General features: G+C 46.9%; 1 protein-coding gene across 1 annotated transcript in view; it reads right to left on the reverse strand.

The window, feature by feature from the left end:
• IFT172 (intraflagellar transport 172) overlaps nucleotides 1–11,621 on the reverse strand; it is a 37,116-nt gene that overhangs the window by 23,997 nt on the left and 1,498 nt on the right. Inside the window, exons 2-14 of the mRNA XM_029958015.1 lie at nucleotides 11,549–11,615; nucleotides 11,022–11,061; nucleotides 8,815–8,880; nucleotides 8,351–8,430; nucleotides 7,176–7,263; nucleotides 6,131–6,345; nucleotides 5,913–6,036; nucleotides 4,678–4,773; nucleotides 3,931–4,092; nucleotides 2,298–2,351; nucleotides 1,675–1,778; nucleotides 938–1,023; nucleotides 330–442 (exon numbers count right to left, since the gene is read on the reverse strand). Coding sequence (XP_029813875.1) covers nucleotides 330–442; nucleotides 938–1,023; nucleotides 1,675–1,778; nucleotides 2,298–2,351; nucleotides 3,931–4,092; nucleotides 4,678–4,773; nucleotides 5,913–6,036; nucleotides 6,131–6,345; nucleotides 7,176–7,263; nucleotides 8,351–8,430; nucleotides 8,815–8,880; nucleotides 11,022–11,061; nucleotides 11,549–11,615 — 1,295 coding nt within the window. The remainder of the gene's footprint in view (nucleotides 1–329; nucleotides 443–937; nucleotides 1,024–1,674; nucleotides 1,779–2,297; nucleotides 2,352–3,930; nucleotides 4,093–4,677; nucleotides 4,774–5,912; nucleotides 6,037–6,130; nucleotides 6,346–7,175; nucleotides 7,264–8,350; nucleotides 8,431–8,814; nucleotides 8,881–11,021; nucleotides 11,062–11,548; nucleotides 11,616–11,621) is intronic.

An 11,621-nucleotide genomic window follows, 5' to 3' on the forward strand; every position in this document is an offset into this window, starting at 1 on the left:
TCACCCGGGGCTTCCCCTGAGTGACATGACTTTTTGAATATCACAGACATACGTACAGCAGAAGGATCTATGATTTTCATTTTCAGCTGTGATGAGATGAAGCAAGATGTCTAGCAACTAAGTTCAGCATTAGCTATGACTCAAGACCAAACATGCAACACTCCCAGCTCATGCAATCTGGACACAGTCAATCCTTCTCAAAGGAGCAGTCAAAAAATGACGAGTACTTCAGGTGTGTTTCTCACCTCCCTCCCTCCACTCGGGCATGTCTGTCTCTACCTCTCCCCAGACACGCCATCCTGCCACATGGCCCAAGGTGCCTGCCTCACCCTCATCTTCTTGTCCCTGAAGAGCAGTTTGTGGCCTGTTTCATTGAGCTCCAGCCAATCGATCTTGCTGTCGTGGCTGATCATGCCAGTGCTGTAGCCACCGACAAGGTCCACTTGGGAAGGAAGAAAAGGAAACAGTGTAAGTACTTGATGTACCCCAAAGTGCTGAAAATCCAATGCTGTCCAGTGGGAATCAGGTGCCTGGGACCTAATAGGGCAAAACCCCTGGCAAACACTCTGTGACATGAAAACCAGACAGCAGTGACATTTTATCTTGATGCCCTCTCAACAGCAACTCTCTCCTGCTGCCTGTGAGCTCACACACCTCACGGGCAGTGCAGGCAGTTCAGTGCACGCTGAACAGAGTCTGGGTCCAGGCCACAGCCACAGACACCCACGGCTGTGTCCTTACAGTCGAAAGCAGAACAGCCTGGTGTCCAGTGGGCTGCTGCCAGGCAGAAGGAATGCGAAGGGGAACTTCAGGAATCTGCTACTTGGGAGAGGGAATACGCAGAGGACCTTCAGGGATATGCTGCCTGGCACAGGAAATGCAAAGGAATCAGGAAGGCTGGCAAAATAAAGGGGAGGGGAGGGAGGGTTACAGTCACCTGTTGCTATAGTCTTGATGTCTATCAGGTAAGCCAGTCTCTTGTTCTCCTCCACGCCTCTCTGCCGTCTCTCATTGATACGGACACTGTGATTTGAAGGGAATGATGACTATTACCTTCACTACTCTCAAAATTCACATCTGAATCACACAGTCCCTCCCACACTTCCCTACAGTTCCCCCAAGCACATGGAGCCTATGGCAGTTCCCTGACCTGTGACTCTTGCCCAGTACCTATAGCTGCCTCAGGTGAGAACAAATTTTTCAGATCCGTGGCTTTCCCCTAGAAGCTGCCCCTCTGGAACAGGGGTCCCCAACAGCAGATTAGTTACATCGCTTCCACCTCTGAGCAGCTCACGACCCACCCTCCTCCCAAAGCAGAAAACAGGGTATGGAATTTCAGAGGGACAGAGGAGGTCCTGCTGGCAACTGAGTCTCTGATGATGCTGTATCAGGACCAGCTGGGATGCAGAGCTGCCTGAGAATGTGCACAGGAGATCCCTCTTCAGCAAGTCATGCACTAAGCATGGATCACTGGTAAAGAGGCTCTTATGCTTCTAAAACTTGACAACCAATAGCCAGACAACTAAACCCACCACTGGTCACTGTCAGAAGTGGGTTACTCAGCTCCCAGCATCTGGGGGCTGCATGCTACAGTGGGACACTTCCAAGGTTATATGTCTGAGCTCACCCTCAGTCAACTCCTGTGTTGGCTACACGGGCAGGTGTAACCCTTACCTGACAAGATGAGGGTTCACAAACTCTGTGCGGACAGACCCCAGCATGTCATTGCTCCCATATTCCACCAGCGTCAGCTCTCCAGCATTAAAGATCATGCAGACCTGACAGTGAGAGGGGAATACACTCTCACAGAAAAGCCATGTAGAGACTCACACTGACAGTGAGAGGTGTAGAAAAGAACTCTGCTGAACACAAATCTAAATTCAAACCCTCTGGTATGAATAAGGAGCTGTCCTTGGCTTCCTGTTGTGACTGCCAGCTTTTCCTCAAGGTTGGGGATTTTAGTTCTGGACCTATCAGTCCTGCAGGAGTCAAGCTGCCCCCTAACAGCTGTATTCTGTATCTCTAACACCATCTCTGGCTGTTGCTTTTATTGTTCCTCTCTCCTTCAGGGTTATGACTTATATAACATGTCAGTCCACACACTGAGTTTGTTCTGTACCTGGCATGAGGAAAATGCAACTACAGGGAGGAAGCAGACTGGGATCTGCATGGAGAGGGTAAGTCCAGGAAACTTCTGAGAAACAGGGTTTTCCAGAAATGCAGTTGACACTTTTCCAGCCAGTGCACACACACTTTACTCATCCTTCATGGGGAACATTCTGTCCCATCCTACTTACGTTCTCATTGTCAAAGAAGAACTTCTCATTCCCCCCGGATCCTTGCCAGGCCACCTGCAAAGCAATGGCACGGGGTGAGGCCAACAGGCTGCCAGCTCTGGCCAGGACCAGGCTGCAGGCACTGGGTTGCACTGTCCATTTCTCTCTCTCCCACAACAGACAGCAAGAATTATACTGCAGAAGGGATCGTGTTTCAGCACTTCAGCTGCCAGTCATTTCCAGCCTGCAAATTCCATACTTTCCTCTCATTTCTTTAACCTTAGCTTCAAACTCCAGTTCTCTTTGTGTAGTATCTTACTGCCTTTTGGACAAGAGGCCTTTATGTGATCGAGGAACTCTATCCCATTCCTTCACAGGCACTTCTCCACCTTCCCCAAACCAGCTTTATTACAGAAAGCACCAAACCAGTCCTTTGTCTCCATTAATCTTCTCCACAGAATCAGTGCTACTACTGGTGGGAGCAGAATCTCCACACTACAGGTGGTTGAAATCTTTCTTTTTTGGGGTCCTGCTAGAAATGATTGATCAGCATAGTGCCAGTGGGAGAACAACTGATTGAGAATTTGAGAAGAGCATTGGAAAATACAATAGGTACTGTAATGACAACAGGCAAGTGGTCAGAGAAGCAGAAAATTGAAAGCCAAAGTTACAGCTGCCCTCTTCCCTCCTGGAGTTAAGAGCTCCGAGCCACTGCTTCAACAAAACTTCAGTGAGACAGCAGGATGGCAAATGGACTCCTCAGAACCCTGTTCCTTCTGAGAAGTGAGTATAGCTGTGCGACCGAAAGAAAAACTCTGTGCAGTAAGATGTTGAGAAACCTGGAAGTTTTCAGGCCAGACTCTCAGTTCCACTACCAAGTATCACCATTCTCCAGCTCAAGTCTGTAGTCAGAGCTCCTGCTCCCAGGGAGACTGATTAGCACACCAGTAGCCTGATTAAAAGCATACGATACCTCTGTGAACAAAGCAAATATGTCCTTGAAGCCTATTTACTACTTTTATCAGACATGGGCCTACTGCCCACGTTCTCCAGAGTCAGCACAGGGGCCCAGCGCTCTGTGCACTGTGAGGCTCAGGGGAGGAACAACTTCGTATGAATTGTTTGGTACCAGAAATGACACTGGCAAAAGCCGTGGGACTGCAGGCATGAATGGTATTTTGGGTTTTTTTTTTTGTTTTGGTTTTTAAAAACACATTAAGATTCATACATTCACATCTGGAATGTACAGATGTACAACATCCAGTTTGGGACCTCCCTGTACAAGAAAGTTCAGCAGACTGCCATCAAGATGCTTAGGGCTGAAGTACTTAAATTGTGAAGAGAGGCTGAAGGAATTTGGCTTCTTCAGCCTGGAGAAGGGAAGGCTTAAAGGACCTCTAATAAGATGATGCCAGGGTTTTTTGGCAGATGCACTGTGAAAGGGTGAGAAATGGTCATAAAATAGCAGTCAAAATTCCACCAAGAATTAGGAAAAAGGCTTTCCTCCATGAGGATAGTAAAGCATTGGAACATCAAACTGAATGATTCTACAATTCTTTGAAAACAGAGGTATTGTTCCCATGCAGAAATCATACCCTCTGAGTTATGAAATCAAGCATTTGACACTCCAGAAATGCCACAGATTTCCCAGTACCTCACTGAGCTTGTTGGAGCTGATGTCACCCAGCAGCAATGTGTCTGAGGTATGGGCCACCAGATACCTGTCCTTTCCTAATATCTTCACCTCATCAATCTCATAACCATACTGGGATTTCAGCACAACTCGAGTTCCTGTTGAGAGGTTCTTCACGATGACCTAGAGAAAGTGGGGAAAAGCAGTATAAGGCCATACACACAGGGAGAACACAGGCTTCTTGTTCCACAAAAGATTAGGCAGATGATACTTTTTTAGATGTCCCCTCACATCATTTCACTTTGCTTTTTGAAAGAAACCTTACCATTCCTTTGACAGCTGTAGTACACATGTGGGACTCTCACTTCTGCCATTTACAAGTTACCAGCCTACTTGGAGGCCTACACAGGCCCCCGAGGACAAGATCCCCTCGGAGAGTCCTGCACTCTCATCCCTGACTGCAGAGGGGTGCCCAGGCTGCCAGCTCACCCTTACTACCTCGTTTTGAACAAGGTAAATTTGGTTGAAATTAAACCACTTCAGGAGTCTGCATTTGGCGTGGAGGCACCTCACACAAATTCACAAGCTAGGAAATAAACTCCATGGTCTTTGATCCTAGCCAATTCCCAGCCAGCCTTGGCCCTGTGCCTGGAATTTCCTGACAAGTAGTTATGAACAGACTGTAGGTGCAGAACTCCAAACACATCTAGTTCTAGCAAGCATCCAGTTTTCATCAGGAATTTCATACCTCATTTGATATTCTCTTACCTGGCTTGGTCCCACATATGTAATTTCAAATTTATTTTTGTAAATGCTTCTGCGAAGGCAGCAGTCAAACTGTTCAACTCCTCCACACAGTGTGCCCTGAGGACACAAACACACCACGTGGTCAGTGAACTCTGTGAAGGAGAGATACTCCAGACCCTGCTTACATGAAGAGAATCAGCGGTGAGACACAAACCCACCAGTTCTGGCTGTCCTGGGGAACATTTCTCAAGCCCCCAGATGCAGGAGGATCAGCCCTGACTTTCTTGAGACAATAGAAAGATTGAGCCACTCTCAGAGAAACAGAGATTACCAAGCACTGGCATGAATGTGGGAAAGGAGGAGGAGGGGTTAAAAACCAACTTTACCCTCATTTGCCCCATTATCCTTCTCAATTTCTCATTTGTCCCTCCTCTAGCCTCCCAATCTCTCCTCCCTTCCAGCATACCCCTTTCACCTTTATCTCTTTCTTTATAACATCCCCATTCCTTTCACTGATCTCCTATCCCTTAGCCCCCTTCCCTTCTCTGCAAGTATTTGTTTACATGTTCAAAAATTCTCGGTCTGAAAATATTTCAAGGATTCTTGATTGTTGAACACAAAAGTATGCAAAAACTACTAAAGAAAAGTTGTAAATAACACCTTTCCTAAATATTTTCAGTGTTTAAGAAAAATTTGCAGAAAGATTAATTTTAAGAGCCTTTAAAGAATTATTTAACTTAATAGAGAAAGGCAGATCAAGGCTCAATGGCTGAAAGTAGAAGAAAGACAACACTGAGTTGAAAACATAGCACAGAAACACAGAGTGTAAATAGCAGCTCAACTTTTATACTGCATCTCACAGGTGCTCAGAGAAAAGAATGCTCCTGAGACTGCTCTGGACTAGATATGCTGACCTCCCCATGCTTCTGGGAAAAGAGGAGGGCTGCTGTAGCTAGCAAGCCATCACATCAATGGCCACGAGGTTCCACAGCTTTGCAGTCTGCACACCTGATGCAGCAGTTCCCTGGCACAAGGTCTTGGCCTCTGCACAGGCCATGGTGTGACCACATCACCCGTCCTGCACCCCCACTGTGTGACTGTATCACCTGCACTGCACCCCCAGGTGACAGCACGACCCCGCTCAAAGCCCTCCCTGCACCACACCACTTTGTTCCATGCACGAGCACGTGTAAGGCTGCAGGGCTGTCCCTGGTATGGGACTGCACGGCTCAGGGCTGCTGACTGCTGGTACGAACCGCACAGATCCGGGAGCCGTCCCTCTTCCACGCCAAAGCTGTGATAGTGTACAGGTGAGCTATTTCTTTGGGCTTGCCTTCCTCCCAGGCACTGCGGCGTGGGCTCCAGTTCAGAACCCGTAACCTGGGAGAGAAAGGAGAGAGCAGAGATGTAAACTGTGTACAGCTGACAAAAGAAGCACTATAAAGGGGAGACTTCCCCATCAGGTACATGGTACCTGTCATAGCTGCCGATGACAATGGACTGGCCACCAGGACTGGTGGCTGCGGTGGTGAATTCCTTCTCCGACAAGTCCCGGCTGTAGTCAAAGGTTTGAATCACATTGCCTTCCTTCCCATAAGCAACAATCTTCTTGTCACAGCCTGCAGCCACAATGCTGTTGGAAGTCCAGGCGAGGGCATAAGGAGGACAGGGATGCACCATCAACTTACCCTACAACAGACAAAAACACCCTGAATACCCAAATGGCCCCAGCCCCCAGCTGGCCTCTGTACTCAGCTATCCCAGTGAGACCAGTATGGACCCCTCTGTAAAGCCCAGTTCCTGAGGGCAGCTTTGTCTGCTTGCCCCAGTCTGCAGGAAGACAGAAAACAGAACTGAGTGATGCATCAACTAGGCCATTCATATAACTGTGAGAGAAGATTCCTGATATCAGTAAGAAGAACGATACCATTAATCAAACTGGAATTGAACTCCCAACATAGCTGAGTATAGATGGGCCCTTCAGCATGTCACAGCAGCGAGCAGCCATGCTCAAATTGCTTCAGGTGAAGAGATCTGAGAACAGCATTCCTTTCACCACAACTTGAAGCACAGAGAGACTCTCAGCAGAGGAGCAGGAGGCTCAGCAGAATGCTGGGTGTCCAAAGACAGAGTGTGAGGCTGAGATTCAGGGTTAACTGGAATAACTACACACTGCTTAGCATGGAGATGACAACAGCTATTCCCTGGAACCCTACCTGTAAAAGCATCATTGTCCTGGATACTTGAACATCAGGTCTTTCCAGACACCTGGACAGCCTTATGCCTCATACACAAAAGCATAACTTCCCCTCTTACCATCATCTTCAGTGTATTCCAAAGCATCTAGTCACTGTTCTGCCTCCATCAATGCTTCCCAAAACCTCTGCTAGCAAGCACAGCCTGTAGTTCCTCTCCAGCCTTGCGCTCCCTCCATAGCCTGATCCCTTTCCAGAGCTCTCGAGCTGGGGAGCAGGCTGTGCAAACAGGAATTCTGTTCATCGAAGAAGGATCTTTGATACCTGTGATTCACCTGAGCCCTCATCATCAAAGAAGAAGCGCACTATGGTTCCATCTGCATGGCCAGATAGGATTCCCTTCCCCGACACACTGCAGAGAAACAGACAGCATGATGCAATGCTGCAGTAAGATTTGCACCTTTATTTTCATATCCCTGCCCACAGGAGCCAGTCCCACGGTCACTGCTGACGTTCCTCATCAAAGGAACCTTCCCCAAAGACAAGAAGAAGATATATCAAGTACCTGTACCAGTGTCTGTAAAAACAAAGTAGACAAAAGTACAGAGAGTAGAGAGTGGCCAGTTAAGTATCTTTATCATGTAAAATCCCATTAACCAACTTTCTGTATTACTAAAACCCAGAGAGGCTGAGTGATCTTCAGTGGAACAGTGACTGCACACAAGTTCTTACAGCAAGGTGTATCAAACAGCCCTTGCAGTGGAACTGCTCCAGAAGTGAGGCTGTATATTGTGACACTGGGAACCCCTAAAAGAAACACAGTGTAGAAAAAAAACATCTGGACAGACACTCCAGGCCTAAGTTCATTATTTGTAGTGTTAATGTCTTGATGATTCCAAGACTCAAGGACAGAATACAAATACTATGGACACTGTGACAATCCAGAAATCATACATCTGTCACCAGAATGACAGCATTTAGTGAAAATCTAGGACCATGATATGTCTTCAGTTTTCTTAAGTAAAGGACACTAAAGTAGTTAAAATGAAATCTTAATTTAGAAAAATTTTAAATTGCACTTTATGGGTATTTTCCTAATTACAGTCCCATCATAGTTTTATCTGGTGTAATATTTTTACCTCTTTTTAGCCCTTAAGTTTGATTAATGTTTGTAATTAGATAGATGAAGCTGATGAGTGCAATCCTTATAAAGTCACAGATTAAAATACATCAATGTATGTAAGGAAACTCATGGCGACTTTCATCCCGAACTGTGTTTGAGGGACAATCAAACTTCACAGGCCACTGTGGTACAGCCAGATACCAGATTTTAGGAAGGAATTCCTTCTGGAGAGCACAGAAGGAATGTTATTATCTTGACAAGTAACTGACAGCAGAAGGACATTGGCAACCTCCCATACTGGCACCAGTTATGCCAGGCCAGCAGCGGGTAGGACACCAAGCCAAAGCAGGGCAGGCCAAAGCAATGCCATACTCACTTGGAAGTTAGCGAGACCACGTAGGAATCTGTCCCATAAATGGTGGAAGACTTGTTGTTCTTTGTATTTGCTAAACGAACCTGAGAGAGAGAATCTGATCAATGTTGCTTCTGTCTGCAGAAGGTGGATCTTCCCCAGTGTAACATCCCCAGAGGTTTCCCAGTCCCTGACCAGCACCAGAAATCACAGGAAGCTCACTGCCTTCTAGGAGGTTGGAGAAGCAGAAAAGTTGGAGTCACACTTCCACATTTCTAGAAAGGCTTGGGAAAAGAACCAAGTGATCCAGTAGAACCTCCAAGGACTAGCTGGGAATCAGAAGATTCAAGTCCACAGTGTAATCTCTTTGTTGCTATTCTGTGCTCAGTGCCACATGTTGATGGTTCTTACCTGCACAGCCCAGGTGCTTGCACGCCCTGGCAAACTCAGCATGGAAAAAAACCCAGGCAAATAACAAGTTTCTCTACCTTTCCTTCAGCAAGACCAAAGACAATGACATTCTCCGCTGGCCACAATAAGCAGGTTACGGCACTCTGCCAAGGAGGAGGTAAAAAGAGAGGTTAGGAGTTCCATCCTACTCAGTTTCCTGCCCCATTTCCACCTAAGACAGCTCATGAACACTGACAGCACTCAGGCCAGGAGAGATGGGCCATTTGGCAGGCCTTACAGTAGGGTTGAGGCCCTGCATGTTGAAGTTTAAACTAGGTAATAGTGAGTTAGGGCAAAGTAATGGGCTCAGAAGGGCTAAGGGAGGGCAACAAAGTGACACGGATGTGTTCAGAATGGAGTTCTTCTGAGAGCATTACTTACTGAACAGGGATGTGTCTTTCCATGTGTTGTGGCTGAATGTAAAAAATCATGGATGTTTTAAAAAGTTTTTTGCAACAAGTATAAAACATAAAAATAATGTGACTGCCAGCTTCTCTAATAGCTATGAGAATACTTGCACTTTGGATCTTCATTTGATGTATCAGAAATAGTCTTTATTTTTTCATTGACAAGCAATATTGTTATTAGCCACTACTAAATACAACCCAAAATCTGGTTCCAAATTCCCAAAGTCTGAGGTGGGATCAGGATAAATAAAGCCGACCACAAAACCTAACTGTAGGAGAGGGCCAAGAGAGTTAATGAAAGCCCTTCACATTTACCCTGCAGAACTCCAGTCAGTAAGAAGGCTGGTGTTCGTCTCTGTGCCACCAGCACCAGTTTCACTGGCTCTTCTGTCCCATCTTAAGCATCTGGGATGCTTTAGATACATATACACCCTCATTTACTCATTTCACCCTCTATCCCCATTCTGATCATTCCTATCAGCAAACACAGCTACAATCAGGCAACAAAATGTCCCATGGTACCCAAACTGTTCATAATTAAGATGCACAATCAATGACCAAGACCCATTTTCATTACCACTGTTTCCCAGGAATCTGTGTATTTCCCTCATTATCTGGCAGACTCTTGTTTTCAGTCTAACACAACAAAAGCTTGGGAACAAGCCTCACAAGTGGGGATTTGCTTACTGCTTCTGCAAGGCAGTCACAATTGCACACACTTGTCCCAGCCCTCAAGCAGGAGGCCTGGCTTGCCAGCAGGGCTGAATAGTGCCACTGTGATCACTGGGTGTGTAACAATGCCCATATTGACTGAACACACGAAAAATTTGTGAATAACAGGAGAAAGTTGGACACAGTGGTAAAACCCCACACATATAGCAAAAGAAAAAATAAAGGATTTATTTCGTTAGAAATGGTAGAAAAGGCATGGAGAAATGAGAGAATGAGAGGAAAAAAAATCACTGAGTTCCTACATTAAAAATACAAAACTTGTATGCATGCTGCGCACAGCATCCGAGCTTGTGAGAGGCGAGCAGGCTCCCACCAGGCTGCCAGCCAGAGGGGTGGGCAGCCAGCAGTACACAAGGAAAGGGCTCTCCAGGGAGGCTACAGGTGTCCACACCTGTGATAACCACCCTGTTCAGGAAAGGGACAAAAGGACACCAAGCCCCTCTTGCTCTCTTTTCCTCATGACACACTATTCCAGTGTCATGACCACTCAGTGCAGAAGTTCAGCCACAGAGAAACAGAGGTTGACCAGCAGCTTTCTTATTGCCTGAGCCATAGAATTCCAAGAGCTCCCCTCCCACAGCCAGAAGGGAGCACTCAGAGAGGCCAGGGGGGCCTCCTGAGCCACCCTAAAAGCAGCCACAGTGGTGGGCCGTGACTCAACTTTGAGATGTAGGCTTTCAACCCACAGGCTGAGGCTGCCCTTCTCCTGAGAGCATGTGGAAACCACATAGTTTGAATTCTGCATCCTTTACATTTTATTTAAAAAGGAATCTTGGGATTTAGAGTTGCTAACCTGTGAAAAATAGTTGGGCACTGAGTCTCTCCTGGTTTTCCCTTTCAATTCCCCTAAAATATTCTGTCCACTGATTGCTAAAGTAGTCTCCAAAGTTTTGTAACTGACTGCATCGATCGTTCAACAATTAACTGTGGTGTTGTACCCAGGAGTTAGGAGGCCTCTGAAGCTTGGTGAGCAATACATGCCTCAAAATTTAGAGATTCTCTTAGGATCTACCTGCATCTTTTGGAGGTCAAGTACAGTTTGGTCAAGTTTGTCTTTTCCTACATATGTTGGAGAAAATGGAGTCAAACAGGAGTCAGAGTCTCACCGTTTGGATGAACTTGTTGCATATCACCTTCTTGTCACCCCTGCAGAGAAAGGTAGACAAAAATTACTATCAGCAAGGCTGGCAATACTGCCCATTCTGGTCACCCCACCGTTTGTATGCAGTCTGCTTTGGTACGCCCAAACACAAGCTGCTGAACTTCTGCATGCTGCTTGTTTATCACAACTTTAGGCAGAACATCAAAAAGAACCCAAATTTCTGAGCTTCCAAAATTCTGGTGATCTGCACAACTCATGCCAGCAAATGAAGTTGCAGTGGGGCAGGCGTGTGCCACAGCTACACATCTGTGACACAGGGGAAGACAGCCCAGGCTCCAGATGGCTGCACACACTGACAGGGCTCCAGAGGGGCTGTGCCAAGGAAACCTCACCTGCTGTTCCCCACGGACACCTGGGTGACTCCCTGCGAGTCAGGTGATGGGCGCTGCAGAGTGTGCCAGGGAGAGGATCAGGCCCGGGGAGCCCACAGCAGGGCGGGATGGAGCGTGCCGGACCCCACCGCAGACTCACCACTCCTCGCCGATCCTGTACACGTAGACAATGTTGTCCGTCTGCCCGATGGCCAGTTTGGTGGAGTCTGGGG

This window comes from Manacus vitellinus, unplaced genomic scaffold (genome assembly GCF_001715985.3).
Source record: "Manacus vitellinus isolate BGI_N305 unplaced genomic scaffold, ASM171598v3 scaffold_135_pilon, whole genome shotgun sequence".
NCBI classification, from domain to species: domain Eukaryota; kingdom Metazoa; phylum Chordata; class Aves; order Passeriformes; family Pipridae; genus Manacus; species Manacus vitellinus.